General features: G+C 40.3%; 1 protein-coding gene across 1 annotated transcript in view; it reads left to right on the forward strand.

Moving 5' to 3' along the window:
- The window catches only part of TRAPPC10 (trafficking protein particle complex subunit 10), a 92,278-nt gene that overhangs the window by 29,505 nt on the left and 46,125 nt on the right, over positions 1–16,648 (forward strand). The window contains exons 4-10 of the mRNA XM_032801007.2: positions 4,192–4,388; positions 6,533–6,728; positions 8,560–8,671; positions 9,891–10,138; positions 11,662–11,808; positions 13,821–13,935; positions 15,314–15,390. Coding sequence (XP_032656898.1) covers positions 4,192–4,388; positions 6,533–6,728; positions 8,560–8,671; positions 9,891–10,138; positions 11,662–11,808; positions 13,821–13,935; positions 15,314–15,390 — 1,092 coding nt within the window. The remainder of the gene's footprint in view (positions 1–4,191; positions 4,389–6,532; positions 6,729–8,559; positions 8,672–9,890; positions 10,139–11,661; positions 11,809–13,820; positions 13,936–15,313; positions 15,391–16,648) is intronic.

Genomic DNA, 16,648 nt, shown 5'->3' on the forward strand with positions numbered 1-16,648 from the left:
TGAAATGATCATGGAAGGTAATCAAGTCTTTCTTGCATAAGTTTTCATAAAAAGTAAATTTTAAACTTGCCCACTTGAGCATTTGAATTGTAACTTATATTCTTCTTTGAGTGCTTGTTCATGTCAATTCCAATCAGGTGTCTGTGTGCACGATGGCCAGAAGATTTTTCCCTTAGCAGCATCCGTCGGGTCGTTCTGGGAGCTCCAGGAGTCGCGCCTTCGTGGTGCCTAATATATAGCCCTGGCAACCCACCACCCCTTCAGTTCCTTCTCACCACCAGTGACGGTGGCTGGAACTTCCCTTGGCTCTTGCTCAGCAAGTTTCTTCATTATTCCGTGTATATAGTTAGTTCGTTAGTTGTTGGTAGTACTCCAGTTAAAGTTTAGTACAGTAGTTGGGGGTGGGGGGGGGAGAGGGTTCTCCCTCTCCCAATCTGGCCCTCGCGCTGTGGCATGCCACGGTCCCTGGGATTTAAGAACTACGTAGCTTGTGCCAAACGCTTGCCTAAGAGTGATCCGCACTTGTCGTGTCTTAGGTGCCTGGAGGAGACCCATCAAAAAGATCATGGCAAGATCTGCTGCGAGTTCTGCCCAAGGTCACTTAAAGAACGGGAACAGTGGGTGAAGGTGATCCTCATGGAGTAAGCCTTGTGCCCCCATTTCTGTGGAAACATCAGATACAGGTGTTCCTATACCTTGATGACTGGCTGATCAAAGCCCGATCCAGGGCTCAGGTAGAAGCTCAAGTGGGATTCATCAGAGCTACCTTCAAGAATCTGGGCCTCCTACTGAATGAAACTAAATAGACTCTGTCCCTGGTCCAGAGTCTAGAGTTCATAGGGGCGGTTTTGGACTCAAGCCAGAACATTCCTCCCTCAGGTGAGATTCCAGGCCCTCGATGCCATGATCCAGGGACTCAGGCAGTTCCCCACCACCACCGCGAGAAATTCTCAAATTTCTTGGCCACATGGTGGCCTGTACATATGTGGTTCGGCACGTCAGACTCAGGCTTTGGACGCTTCAATCGTGGCCTGCGTCACTGTACAGACCTGTCGGACAGCTTGGACAGGACCGTGACCCTGCCTCACTCACTCCTGTGGTGGACGGATGCTCTGCGGGTGTGCTCAGGAGTCCCCTTCCCTGCCCCACAGCCATCCTTGATGCTAACGATGGATGTGTCAGACTTGGGGTGGGGAGCTTATCTGGGGGACCCCAGGACACAGGGCCTCTGGTTACAGACAGATCTGAGTCTTCATATCAATGTCAAGGAACTCAGGACAGTACGCTTAGCATGTTAGTCATTCTGCCCGTATCTAGCAGGCCAGCATGTATCGGTCATGATGGATAATATGACTGCAATGTTCTATATCAACAGACGGTGATGAACACTCCTCTGCCCTGTGCCAGGAAGCCCTCAAATTATGGGACTTTTGTATAGAGTCAGTAGATCCAAAGGCGTCGTACCTTTCAGGGGTCCAGAAGTAGCTGGTGGCCTGCCGCAGCAGATATCTTCACCACCATGAGTGGCCCTTTCGCCTGGACATTGCATCTTTGCCCTTCCAGAGGTGGGGCTGTTCCCTGATCGACCTCTTTGCCATGCGACGCAACAGGAAGTGTCAGCAGTTCTGCTCCTTCTAGAATCACAGTCCGGGCTCCACAGCGGACGCGTTCCTCCTCCATTCAGGGGGACTGCTTCTATACGCCTTCTCACCCATACTGCTCGTCCACAAGGTCCTGCCCAAGATCTGCAGAGACCAGGCTTGGTTCATTCTCATAGCTCTAGCCTGACCCTGCCAGCTCTGGTACACGTCTCTCCTAGACGTATCAGTCGGAGCCCCAGTTACCCTGCCATTTTTCCTGGACCTTCTCATGCAGGATCATGGGCAGCTCTAGCACCCAAACCTGCAGTTGCTGCACCTCACAGCCTGGAGGCTCCATGGCTGAATATTTTCAAGCTCTCTTGTTCAGAACAAATCAGACAGGTTCTCTTGGGCAGTAGGAAACCCTCCACTAGGGCCACGTACCTAGCGAAGTGGAAGAGAATTTCAGTCTGGTCAGCTCAGCGCAACTTTTCCCTGGCGCTAGCCTCAGCGTCCCAGATTTTGGATTACCTTTTCCACCTAAAGCAAGGCAGTCTTTCCTTGTCTTCCGTAAGAGTACAGCTAGCTGCCATCTTGCTTTCCACTCAGGGTACAGGGCCACTTGATTTTCGCTAACCCCCTGGTCAGTTGCTTCCTGAAGGGCCTTGACAGGTTGTACCTGCACATCCACCAACTGGTTCGTGCTTGGGTCCTTAACTTGGTCCTCTCTACACTCATGGGGCATCCCTTTGAGCCTCTAGCAACATGCTCCCAGCTCTACCTCTCCTACAAGGTCGCATTCCTGGTGGCAATAACTTCAGCCCAGAGGGTGTCTGAACTCGAGGCTCTAACATCCAAGCTGCCCTACACCATGTTTTTTAAGGATAAGGTTCAGCTCAGGCCCCATCAGGCCTTCCTCCCAAAGGTGATATCGCAGTTGCTTATCAACCAGGACATTTTACTCCTGGTTTTCTACCCCAAGTCTCATGTGACTAACAGGGAGCAGAGGCGCCACACTCTCAACATCCACAGAGCGCTGGCCTTTTACATCAAAAGGACGAAACAGTTCAGGAAGTCGGTACAGTTCTTAGTTGCAGTAGTGGACAGGATGAAGGACCAGCCTATTTCGACACAACACTTTTCATCTTGGATTGTGGCCTGCGTTACCAAGTGCTACAATCTAGCAAGGATCCCAGCGCCCCTGATAATGGTGCACTCTACAAGGCCGCAAGCTTCATCAACAGCTTTCCTGGCTCAAGTCCTTGCCCAGGGCAGCAATGTGGTCATTGATACAGACTTTCGCCGCACACTATGCAATTACCAGGCAGGCCACAGATGATGCAGCCTTTGGTAGAGCAGTACTCCAGTCAGTGGACAGCTCCAACCCCTCCTCCTGAATTTGTTTGGGAGTCACCTGAATGGCATCGACATGAACAAGCAGTTGAAGGAAAAACCTTCTCATAACTGTTGTTCTTCGAGATGTTGTTCATGTCCTTCCAATACCCACCCTCCTATCCCTCTGTTGGAGTAGCCGGCAAGAAGGAACTGAAGAGGTGGTGGGCCGGCAGGGCTATATATTAGGTGCCATGAGGGCGCAACTCCAGGGGGCACCGAGGCTGACCCAATGGATGCTGCTAAGGGAAAAACCTTCTGGCCATCGTGCACGTGCATGCGCGCACACCTGATTGGAATGGACATGAACACTACATCTCGAAGAACAACAGTTACGAGAAGGTGAGTAACCATCTTTTTATAGTGACACTGCTTGACGCAGCAGGAGTACAGGATTTCCAAAACCCTTTCCTAGATCCCTGGCATAGTGGAAACTAAACTGTACAAGGATCTGACCACATCCTTGGCAGCAACACAATGCATACATGCACTGTTCCATTGTGAAAAGGGGAGATAATTCACACAACCAGTAAATCAGAATTTAATCTGTTACAAGAATCATGCTTTAGATCAGGTTTGTGATCCAAAAATGGAAACATTTAAAACTTCCTCATATTGCTTATCCCTGCAATGTTTCATTCACCGGGAATTATCATCATTTATAGGAGAAATTCCCATACAATCAGAAAAACAGACACTAACTATCTGACTTGACCAGTCACAACTAACCAACCCAACTTTGCATCGTGAATATTCATAGCAATATGTTCATAGTTGATCTGTAAAAAAGAAAAAAAGTTACAGAAAATTAGTTACTTCAGTTGTTTAAATTTAAGTCATTGAAAATACAAACAATTTAAAGCTTTCCAGCGGTGCGGGAAAACCCAAATGCCACTGCATTGCTGGTGTATTGGAACCAGAAAATGAAATTAATCAGTCTAGTTTCATTGTCTTAATTGAATCAAGTTCCAAATTTGAATGAGTTGTTCAGGGTAAACTTGATTTTTAAAAAATCTTTCGTTTGCAAGAATCTGAAGTAGTAATAATAAAGTAGGCAATGAAAAGAATAAAACCTTGACGTTGTCCTTGTTCAGCTTCTCAGTCTGTGTCACTGATTCCATTTTGGTATCATTTGAAATGTTTTTCCTGTTTTAACAAAATCTTTCAAATTTGTCCAGATTGTCAATTTGATTTGCTAATCCATTATTTATAATCCCAGGATACAGAAGTGTACAAAGCTACGGTAAAGGATGACATCACCAAGTGGCAGAATGTTCTGAAAGTGCACAGCTCTGTGGATTGGTTAATTGTGGTAGTTGAGAGTGATGCAAAGAAAAAGAACAAAACCAACATCCTTCCCCGAACATCTATAGTAGATAAAATAAGAAATGACTTCTGTAACAAACAAAGTGACAGGTAAGGACTTTGTCAAAAATATTGTTTATAATTGTAAAACTAATTTTCTGGATAATCATGTAATAGATCCAGTTTTTCACTTAAAAGAATAGTAACTTCCCTGATGCCTAACATTAAGCGAATGGCATTGGTGAGATGTATATCCATCTGTCCCAAAATATGAACCAATGGAGGAAAAAGTTTTGCTGCATCTTTTCCTGAATTAGTAGTGGTTTGGAATAAAAAGGGTGGGTGGGTGGAAATAGTAGTTCTGTAGGGCTACTGTTAAATTCTGGATGTTCACCTCTTCCAGAAAAGATAAAAGGCTTTAAACATGCTGAAGGTATATTTTTATAGACACTGATTCAGAATGAATGAAGTAACCAAAATAAATTTTCAGAACTTCAAATCCTTGGTTTTTCAAGGTTTATGTAAACCCATCACCAGTGAGCCAGAGGAAGAGTACAAGAGTAAAGTCTTAGGCCATGTCTACGCTATTTAACTTAAGTTTTGTCAATGATCATAAGTCACTTTAATAACATCAATGGAGCATCCACACAACATTCCTTGTGTAAGCTGAGCGTATCCACAGTCACTGCTTTTTCATTGACAACGTTGCTGTATCAGGGTAGCTATCTCACTGTGCAACTTTCCACCCTCTGCCACTGGGAGCTGCATGAACAGATCACGGTGAACCATGGAGGCATGCTCGCTGTCGCATGATTTATTGTTTTGTCCCATCATTCCATGGGCTTGCTACTTCGTTGTGTGCTATTTTTCAACAGTCCATGTAAACTGTACGCCTGCCACCTCTGTCTGGCAGCATAATTCCTGAGCTGCTGTTCAGTCTGGTGATGAGCTTTTATGAACAGTGTGGCTCGTCTTGCAGTATTTCATGAGCTATGACATAAGTGAATTGGTGATGCCTGCCCTACTGTCTGCCATGGAAACAAATAATTGAAAATTGCTGCAGGCGTTCATGGGTCAGTTTGCCATGGTGGACTGTCGGTATGAGATGATGACGAGCAGTGACTGCAGGACTTCTGTATGCACTGAGCCACCTTCCTGGAACTGTGTTAAACGTATCCCAACACTGCGGTGCAGAGACACCAGAATGAGAGCTGCCCTCACTGTGGAAAAGTGAGTGGCGATTGCTGTGTGGAAGCTGGCAACTCCAGATTGCTACCAGTCAGTTGCAAACCAGTTTGGAGTTGTAAAGTTCACTGTGGCAGCTGCGGTGATGCAAGTGTGCAGGGCCATTAATCACCTGATGGACCGTGACTCTCAGTGATGTCCAGGACAAATAATTGATGACTTTGAGGCAATGCAATTTCCTAATTGCAGGGGGGGAACTCATATCCCAGTTTTGGCCACAGACCATATCATGACAGAGTATATCAACGCAAAAGGGCTACTTCTCCATGGTCTTGCAGGCGCTGGTGGATTACTGAGGCCATTTGTCTGACATCAGTGCAAGGTGGTCAGGGAAGGTGTCTTTCAGAACACTAGACTGTATAGAAAGCGGCACACTGGGATTTTCTTTCCAGACCAAAATATTCCACCAGGGAATGTGCAAATACCTATAGTGATCCTTGGCAACCCCACCTACTCCTTGTTCCCATGGCTCATAAAGCCTTACATCAGGAACCTATACAGCAGAGCTTTTTTGTGTTTTTTGGATTTCTAAAACATTTTTATTGATTTTGAAAATATAGAATATACTCATTTTGTAATCTTGTCTTGTGGAACACAGATTTAAATTTCTTTCTAAACCTATCATTAAGTGTAGGACTGGAAGAGACCATGATACATCGTCTGTTGCACTCCCCTGCCAAGGCAGGACTAAGCAATAACTAGACCATTCCTGACAGATGTCAGGACCCTCCTGCCTACCAAACGAATGCTTCCTTTTTATCTACAGTATGCTCAAGGCTGTTCAATATACATTATCATTTTAACGCTATTACTTTTTACCTCCATTGACTCTGTCCTTAGCTCTATACCATTTACTAATAAGTCTTGAATTGATGTTCGATAGAAATCTGAGTTTCCTTGCTCTTTTGATTTGACATTGTTTACAGTAGTTAATTGCAAGGGCTATATTTTTATTTTATGTCTGGATGTTACTTTTTATTCCCACAAAATTTCCATCAATATCTTTACAGATGTGTGGTACTGTCTGACCCCTTGAAAGACTCTTCCCGTTCTCAGGAATCCTGGAACGCCTTCCTGACAAAACTCAGGACACTGCTTCTCATGTCTTTTACCAAAAATCTAGGCAAGTTTGAAGATGACATGAGAACTTTGAGGGAGAAGAGGACTGAGCCAGGATGGAGTTTTTGCGAGTATTTCATGGTCCAGGTACAGTCTTAAAGAAGAAATTAAAAAAAAAAAAAAATTTAGTCCTTTTGTTTTGTTGAAAGCATTCTTTTTGGCTGTATTTTTTAGATCAGGCTCCTTTTTAAAAGATACAGAGGCTAGTATTATGGCAAAACTTGTCACTATTCTTGCCTGCAATGTTTTTTGTGGTGCTGTGTTCACCTGTTCTGTTCAGGCTTCTGTGTGTCTTAGGACCTTGGACAGCAGAAAGGCTATGGATTAGTTGTGAGCACAGATTTTTTTAATAAGCATTTTATTAGATGTTACATTGTCTTTGTGTAAAAGTCTAGAAAAATTAAAATATATTATATTATGGCTGTGCAAATGAACCCTTCTAGTTAAAATATTATACCAATGTGTTCTACATGTTACTAAACTTTCTTTTTCTTAGAATGTTATCAGAGTATAAATGATCTTAAAGTTATTTTTTAAAAATGGAATCATGTAATTCTCTGGAGAGAATTCTGTTTTCAGATGGTTTGAACTTCCAGATCTGCATGACACCTAAATGTATCTGATTTGTTCTAATAAACATTTAAACACTTACAGAAAAAACGGCACATTCAAATTATAACATTAGGGATTGATTTGATGTGTGATGCCATATAGTTTTGAGTTTTTGCATTATGTAAGATTGGTCCCACCACTGCTTGAGACTTCTTACCGTCCTCTTCTCTCCCCCCCTCTCCGCCCCCTGGGCTCATTATGTAACACAAAACCAGGTGGTTGGACAGGAGAAGTCTCATTAAGGTGGAATTGAGGATGAAAATACATATCAGTAATTTAGGGTAAAATAACATCACGAGGATGTTGTTGCAATTATCCCAAACCTAAGTGTGCGCTTGCAGCCCTGGAGTTCTCTGTCCCCAGCAGGCGCGGGGCCATGGCTCCTCTCCTCTGCTGGGCACTAGGCGGGGTCCCATCAATGTCCCGGCAAGTGCCATGGCGTTGGGGACCACTGGTATTAGGCCTTAAAGGGGAGCCAACTTATGATCGCGTTATATGTGATTTCGCTTTATGGCAGGGTACATTATTGCGAGGTTTGACTGTACCTTATTCGTAGTTATGTAGGCTGAAGTTCAAAGCTTTTCCATTATTCTATTAACCCTATTCAGGATGGAAAGAGAGGTGACACCAAGCGCTAAGTTTCTTAAAGGACCTGTTTAACTAATTTTAACTCCTAAACTCATTAACAGATTTATTTGTAAATTCCCAGAAAGTTTATTCTATGGAGTAAGCGCTGTTGTTTGGGGGAAAATGGATGGAATTTTTCATACATAACATATGTTGAATCCCTGCTTTAAGTGTAAAACCGAACTTTAATTGTGGAGCTGCAACTAGTGTCTCCATAATATAAATAGAATGAATAAATTATAAGAACATTAACAGTGTTTTCTGGAAGAGGTGAGTTTTATGAGCTTCCTGAGAGCTAAGGCTTGTTCTAAATATTTTAGTATAGCGAGTAAGGGCTTGTCTGTACAGGAAGAATCTACCAGTATAATTATACCACTATAGCTTTCCATGTGGACAGGGTTACTGCAGTTTAGCTTTTTCCCATTTAGCTTTGGAAGCAGTATAGGTTAACTTGGAAAAAGGCACTCTTATTCTGAAATTAGGATATCCATCAGGGGAGTTATAGCAGTATAATTAATCATAATATTACATTGTCCTGGGTATTCAAACCCTCAGAGACAAGTTTGGAGAATTCCTTTTGGGTTAATGAGTCCTTTTCATAGTTAATTTTTAAAATCCACAATATTGACCGCAATACATTTTGATAACTTGTACCTTTCTTTTTCCATGTGTATAAAAGGAAGAGCTGGCCTTTGTCTTTGAAATGCTGCAGCAGTTTGAAGATGCCTTGGTGCAATATGATGAACTTGATGCCTTGTTCTCTCAATATGTTGTTAACTTTGGTGCTGGTGGTAAGTGCTTTAAATCAACAAGTGAATGTGTGCAGCAGATTAGTTAGTTCCACTCTGTTCTGCTCAGGACCAAATTAAAGTAAGACAGGGCCCTAGGCACAATGTATGTGGTTCTGCCATACCCTTTCCTAGGGTGGCAGCAGATTTCAATTAAGATGAATGAGACATGATACTTGAAGCTATTGTTTCATGCTTGCTCCAGATTCAGACAGACAACAGTCATACTCTGGTCATGTGTTCAAGCTTTTCTTTTCATCAGCAAGGTCTAGAAACATAATGAAAGCTGAGATTCTGGTCTCATGTGACTCCAAGAACTAGGGGTCCTACCCATGGGTCTAAAGTACCTATGTCTTGATCTGGCCCTTGTGCTGCTGCTTGTTCCCAAAGCTTGCTATTGAGTCATTAAAAATCAAATCTCCCAGCATGCTATTTTGAAGGTTTCCCATTGAATCTAATATGATTTTTAAACAACATGCATGATTACAGGCTACCTTAGACACTGGCTAAAATGTGGTTTTCAAATTAGATACAGTAAGGAATTCTAGACACTGTAGAGTTATGCCGTGCCCAGTTAATGCATATGTATACAATTCTGTCCTTGTATATTTCATATAAATCGTTTTCTACAAGCAGCATGAGACCTGAGTTCATTTCAGTTTGGCAATAACATGGGATACATACCTTTCGAGAAGTGTCAAATAATATGAAATCAATCATTTTGTATAATATGTTATAATATTTCATAATACAACATGATATGTTCAGATACCACTAAGTGTAGATGTAAAATACAAAGATGTATGGAACACTTAACAAATAACTTATAGTGAGTTAGTGGGATAAAGGCAGATATGACTGAAATAAGGGACACACCTATCATGGTGAGGTGTAATTAATGGATGTTCAGTCAAATAGAGTTGCTCAGCTTTCTAGCTGTAATTTCACTTGATTTACTTTAATCATCCAGAAATACATTGTAAACCAATTGTCTTACAGCTTATAACTGTCAGGTATTTAGGTCAACATTTTAAAAATTAGGTGCCTAATTTTAAGTATCTAGAGTAAGTAATGGGAGGTGTGAGTGCCACTTTTGAAAATCAGGCTGCTTATTTGGGTATTTGAGTTAAAATTTGGCCCTAACGTTGTTGTGGGGTTTAAAAAAAAAAGTCTGTCTTTAAAATAATGGGTTTGGAGGTTAACTGTACATTTGTTTACTTAGATGGAGCAAATTGGTTGACATTTTTCTGCCAACCAGTGCGGAGCTGGAATGGGTTGATTCTCCGTAAACCAATAGATATGGAGAAACGAGAGCTAATTCAGAATCAAGAAGCCACTCTACTAGACTTGCGCAGTTACCTGTTTTCTCGCCAGTGCACGTTGCTGATCTTCCTACAGAGACCGTGGGAGGTGTCCCAGCGAGCACTAGAGCTTCTTCACAACTGTGTACAGGAGCTAAAGCTACTAGAAGTGAGTTAGTGTAATATAATTCATTATGTAAATAACATCTCTTGTTCAATAATAACAGAGGTTTCTGTCCAGTTGTCACTCACTGCTAACACATTTAGCATTGCTAGTGACTATCAATATAATGGTGTAAAAATGTTTTTAATTGTAATATTGCTACAATATTACATGTATATTACTATACGTTTTAAAATAAATATCTACCTGTGAGGATCATGATCTGCATGGTGGGAGGGTCTCAGAACAGGGACTCGACCCAGAGTCCAAACAATTTCACAGCAGTGACAGTCCTGCAGCCTGAGCCCCCCATGAGCCCAAGTCGGCTGATATGGGGCAGCCATGGGTTTTTCTTTGACGTGTAGCCATATGGATGGAGACTGCATAAAGGTTTGTTTTTTGGAGGTAGCATTATGTTTGTCTTGTATTGTTAAAATGTTCTGAGTCTTATCTGAAAAACTAATATAAATTTACTACGAAGCTGATAGTCATTCATATGCTTCTTTCCTGAATTCATTATCAATGTCGTGATCTATTGCCAATAATTAGCCTTCCTGCCCTATTCCCTACACAAATATACATTTGTTACCACATATAGGTTATCTTCTTGATATGTGGGCCAGCAGCTCACTTCAAAACTGTGTGTGTCTACTACTGTATCTTAGTGTTATACCGTGGCTTTATCAGGTATGCTGGGGGGATAAATTTTGACCATCTCCAATGTATATCAGGTGACCAAAGTTAAGTATTAGTAAGCTGATCATATATCAGTTTTCAGGAACAGTACTATGTCATTATGGGAAAATGTCATCCTGATTGATCAAGCTTGTGATTAATTCCTTATTAGTCTTATCCTTGCTATTGTAGCTGCAGATACTATTCTTAGTCGAAGTTAATCCTTCTGATTGTTTCTAAGATACCATGGTAGTGAGAACTCCATGAGATAATTATTAGTTGCACTAAAAAACTCTTCCTCTTTTCTACCTTAAATTCGGTGCCTTAGAATTTGATTGTCACATTACTCATGTGTCCCCACACAGAGTAAGTAGGAGTTCCCAATGTATTTATACCATTTGTTGTTTAATATGCTTTTATCAGATTTTCTTACTCCTTTCCAGATTGAGCAAACCTAGGGTTTGTCTACACTACCATTTCAATTGATGTAACTTATGTCACTCAGGTGTGAACCCCCTCCCCCCTGGAGCAATGTAAGTTTCATCTACTTTAAGCGGTGTCCGCATAGTACTCTATCGGCTGGAGGCGCTATCTTGCTGACATAGCTTTCACCTCTAGTTGAGGTGGAGTAATTATGCTGACAGGAGACCACTGTTCCATTGGCATAGCGTGTCTTCAGATATGCTACAGCAGCGCCGATGTAGCGGTAGTGTACACTAGCCCTCAGTCTTCTAGATCTCCTTAAATGGAAACTACTTCCCATGCAGTGCACCTCTTCCCCAGTCTCTCAAGCTATGTCCTAATATGATCAAGCAATTAATCATTTCTCAATGACCTTTACTGTTCATCTTCAGGTCTCTGTTCCTCCTGGAGCTTTGGATTGCTGGGTATTTTTGAGCTGTTTAGAGGTCCTACAAAGAATAGAAGGCTGCTGTGACCGAGCACAAGTAGATGCCAATGTTTCCCACACAGTTGGCCTGTGGAGCTATGCCACTGAAAAGGTAAGCCAGCTGATATGTTTCAGTTACGGAGACATAACTTGAAATGTGTCATGGCTCTGTGACAAACTGGGAAATGTTTTATTGTGAATCTAAAAGTTCTTTAATACACTGATCCATAGACTAGCCTGGTAATACTTTGTCGTGCTACCTGATGTAATCAGGTTTACATTTTTTTCTATTTCTTCATTGGGAGGCAAGGGCTAGGAATACTGAAGCACATGCTTAGCTCTTGGATGTATGGAAGGAAAGAGTAGTGCTTCATGTTGCTAAGCAGTGACTGCTCTAGCTAATCAGTAGTAGTGCTGATTTAGCTTTGAAATGAACTTAGGAAGTCTGTCAGCTGAAAGGAGGAGGGTGCTGTGAATGTGTTACAAGAGGACAAACCCTGAGCTGAATAAGAGCCTCTACTCCTCCAAACTTTTTATTTATATTTTGATTTTTTGCCCAAACTTCCAGCGTATTATGGATTTTGTAGAAATCTAGTTACAATATAGAAATCATGGCTGTTATATAATTACAGTAGAAATAATTGACCTTCACTATTGTTGACAATGTTGGCTTCAATAGCCCACTTATCTGCTACTCTCCCAAGTTGCTGGGAACTCTCGCATCTTCTTTTTATTAATTACTATTTTTACTTTGTTTATCATGTGGTACCTCCTAAAATCCCCCATCAGGATTAGGACTCCATTGTTCTAGGTGCTGTATAAACATAGGAAGACAGTCCACGCCCAGAAGAGCTTATATCCTAAAAAGGCAAGACTAAAGGATAAAATGGAAAAATATACAAGCAAAATAGTCAAGGAGGAGATGGGTACATCAGGCTATTTACAAGGCATTATTACAGTGTATACCTGTTTATATTAAAACTTTTGGGGGATGCCCTTGGCTTTGAAATAGGGTTGCAGAGTTAATTGTTGGAGTACAGGTGGTGTGGGTAAATGGGGAGGGAGAATGTTGAGAAACATAATGGGCAGGGAGAGGTTAGTCTATAGAAGGATTGCAATGTCAGAGGCATGGAATGAAGAGCACCAGAACCAATGGCAAAACTGCAAAAGAGGTGGGATTACAAAAAGTCCATTTAGAACCAATATTATTCCACAGTGTGAAATTTACTACTTCAAGGGGCAAGACAAGTAATGAGACCCTATTATAAAATAGATTGGATAACTTGTTGATGAGTAACCTCTGTTATGCTAAAATGACAATCTAATTCTTCACATCAGAAAATAATCACCAGGGTTGACCTTAAGTCAGATAGCATCCTTTGACACGGAATTTAGCAAACTACCCCCAGTTCAGTCCGATAATGATTGGTAACTATTCACCTACATCTTTAATGGCACTGTGTTGGTTAAAGGCAGCCCTACTGATCATCTCTGTTCAAGAAGAAATGTTTCGCTTCACATACAGCATTATATAAATAATTAGATGTGTTTATGAGTTTTCAGTCTGTATAGCCACCCAGTCTGTACATTGGAGGCTCTGGACTTCATACAGTTGTGTAGCTTAATTTTTTTTTACTGAAACATAAGACACTAATTAAATATTATAAACCTGGTATTTTAAATGCACCCTGTCTGTTAGTAACTGCCAGATCAAAGTTGTTCTCTCTACATTTAAAAAAAAAACCTCAAAATCCCTGGATTTAATAAGTATCGATATTTCAGGTGTGTTATAAAAATAAAAGTGCTGGGTGTTTACATTTTAATGTCTTTACAAGTCAATAACTTTTGGTATTAAATATAATTTAGTCTTAGATAAGATTTCTTTCAGCTTTTCAAGTAAAATGCTCAGCCACTTTTAGAAGGCTCTCCTGTCTGTCCTTTGAGGAGATAATTTTAATAAAGGTTTTATAAGTGTAGTAATATGACAATAGTATTTATTATCAAAACAGCCTGTACCGATCTATTGGGAGTCATGATGTAGAAGATCTTTGTTAGCAAGGCTTTTTGTATGGATATTCGTAACTTTTTTTTAAACATATTTATGGCATGTATTTATTTCCATAGCTAAAGTCCCTTGGTTACCTGTGTGGACTTGTGTCAGAAAAGGGGCCTAATTCAGAAGATCTTAACAGAACAGTTGATCTGTTAGCAGGCTTGGGAGCAGAGCGCCCTGAAACAGGTACTATCAAAAACATATATACTTTATGTAATACGTTGCTATCTGTTTAAGTATGTGGTGGCTTCCTTCTTAAATTAGCTCTTTAGATGGAGAGAATTAAATCCTGTTCTGTAAGTGGATGAATGTACATGTGATACTATGGGGGTGAAGGGAAAAGAGGGAGCATACGTTCTTTGAGTGGTATAGTGTGTGTATTTCAATATTTTTTTAAAAAAATTAATTATAACCCTTTAATGCGGAGTGTGGCTTTCCCAGTATACATTAAATTTATCAACATGATGAGGTGCCACAGCAGACATCTCTGATCATTCTTGGTTCTGAATTATACTTTTATTACTGCTCCTACAACAAGCCTTCAAATTAAAATTCAATTTGAGAATGAAACAGAAGAATCCTTATCTGATATTGTCACTTTATAATCCTAGTTATATACATGGTATACATCATTGTACTGTATTAGAACACGTAGATTTAGTTGGCCTTGTTTAGAGATTGACTGATACAGAAACAATTAATGGAAAAAATTCCATGTGTTAAATATCTACTGGTACAGTTAGTGTATTTGTACTGTTTGCCAAATGCTGAGATGTAATTCTACTTTTGCAGGTGTGATAATGAGTGAAAGGGAATCCAGCAATATGCAGTCTACTGCAATTCCATTAAAAGCGAGTTTTCCCTTTTATAATTTTTGACTTGCTGCAGTTGGTAGGTTTTTTTTCCCTCACCAAGTGTTTGGAGTGACCATAAAGATGTTAAACCAAACAACTTTTTTTAAGTTCCAGTATTGCAGACTTTTCTAGTAGAATGCAACACTTTAAAGTCATTTGAGAGACTAAAATACCATATAAAGTACAGACCTGAAGAAGAGCTCTCTGTAAGATCAAAAACCTGGCTCTTTCACTAACAGAAGTTGGTCAAATAGAAAACGTTACATCACCTATTTTGTGTCTCTAATATAAAGTGCAGAAGCTTCTCATACTGTTTTTTATAAATCCTAAAATGGGTAAGTATGAGAAGTATTAACCTTGTTAAGATACAGGGGAGTATCTAAATATAATTTTATGTTCTGACAGATTTTGGTGAATGTGATATAGAACAGTATTTTTAAAACAGTGTAGGGAAGTTTTCTTAGCTGCTGTAATGTCATTTGAATTTTACTGGAGCAACACATGTAGTGATCAGTAAAATAAATCCTGTTAACTAGACATTTTAATTTAGAATTTAAAAAAACAAGATTTACATTACCTAAATAGTCTGGACCATCTTTAACTGTAGCACATAGTATAAAAATAATGTTGTTCTCTCTCTACATTTGATTATTGCATGTTAAAACAAAAATCTGTTTGTAAGTCAATATCTTCTTCACTTTATTTTGAAGCCAACACCGCACAAAGCCCTTATAAGAAACTCAAGGAGGCCTTATCATCTGTAGAAGCTTTTGAAAAACACTACTTAGTAAGTATGGTGCAGAAGTATTTACACTGTAGTAAATATACATACAGAAAATGGTGAACCTGTTATGTATATTCATGGAATGGTTAAGGCCATCATTTTCAAACCTTGGGTACCTAATGTTAAGGTCTCAAATCTGTATTCTGGCACTCATGCAGTCTGAGGCCTGGTCCACACAGGGGAGAGTGGGGGGGGCGGGAATCTATCTAAGTTACGGAACTTCATCTACGTGAATAACATAGCTGAAGTTGACGTACTTAGATTGACTTACCGTGGTGTCTTCACTGTGGTGAGTCGACTGCTACCGCTCCCCTGTCAACTCTGCTTGCGCCTCTCACCAAGCTGGAGTACAGGAGTCAAAGGGAGAGCACTCGGGGGTTGATTTATTGTGTCTAGACTAGATGCAATAAATCGATCCCCGCTGGATCGGTCGCTGCCCGCTGATCCGGCCAGTAGTGAAGACATACTCTGACATTTAAATGTGTACACTGTTAGTGTCACAATATGGAGTTGGGAGTCTAACATTAGTCACAAGATTTTGAAATTTTTGGTTTAACTTGAATACCTATTACAATGGGGATGTAAATGAATTTGTAACTTCATATGTTCTAAAAAAAAATTGGCCATACTTTGAGAAACTATATATTCTTCTGATCTTAGATCATATGATGGATAAATTAGATCTGTTCAGGAAACAGTCTGATGTTTGCATCCAGCTTTTCAGGAAATTTTCTTAAGCTTTGATCTTAAATGGGATTTTTTTCCTGAGTATAATGTTAATCCTATTGAAGCTGATGATGCTCAGCATAGTTGTAAGGGTTGGAGATAACATGTCTTGTTGAATGATCAAGACCTTAGTTGTATGTTAAAGAATCATAACTTGTTTGTTTGTAATGTGGTATCTCCTTTTCTCTATTACGGAGCCACAGGAATAATTCTATAGTTATATTTGTAAGCTACTTAGTATTAAGTCAGACTTTTCACATCACCCAATTTTTTTTCTTTATGAAAAAACTCCTTTGTGCCTGAAACTTGTACATACTGTTAGGCCAGTGACATTTGGTATCGAAGAAGTTGAGGGAAATTGAATGAGTCACTTTTAAAATATGGGACTTTGAAAATTGAGCCCTTTTTTCTATTTTGTAAAAGTATCTCAAAAAGGGTTTGGTCTAAATGCTTCAGATTTGCTGTTCTACATTATTTCTCAGTAAGAACTAATGCAAATTAGTAATCTAGTAAATTTTTGGAATGACAATGCAGA

Source organism: Chelonoidis abingdonii, chromosome 1, assembly GCF_003597395.2.
Source record: "Chelonoidis abingdonii isolate Lonesome George chromosome 1, CheloAbing_2.0, whole genome shotgun sequence".
In the NCBI taxonomy this organism is placed as follows: Eukaryota; Metazoa; Chordata; order Testudines; family Testudinidae; genus Chelonoidis; species Chelonoidis abingdonii.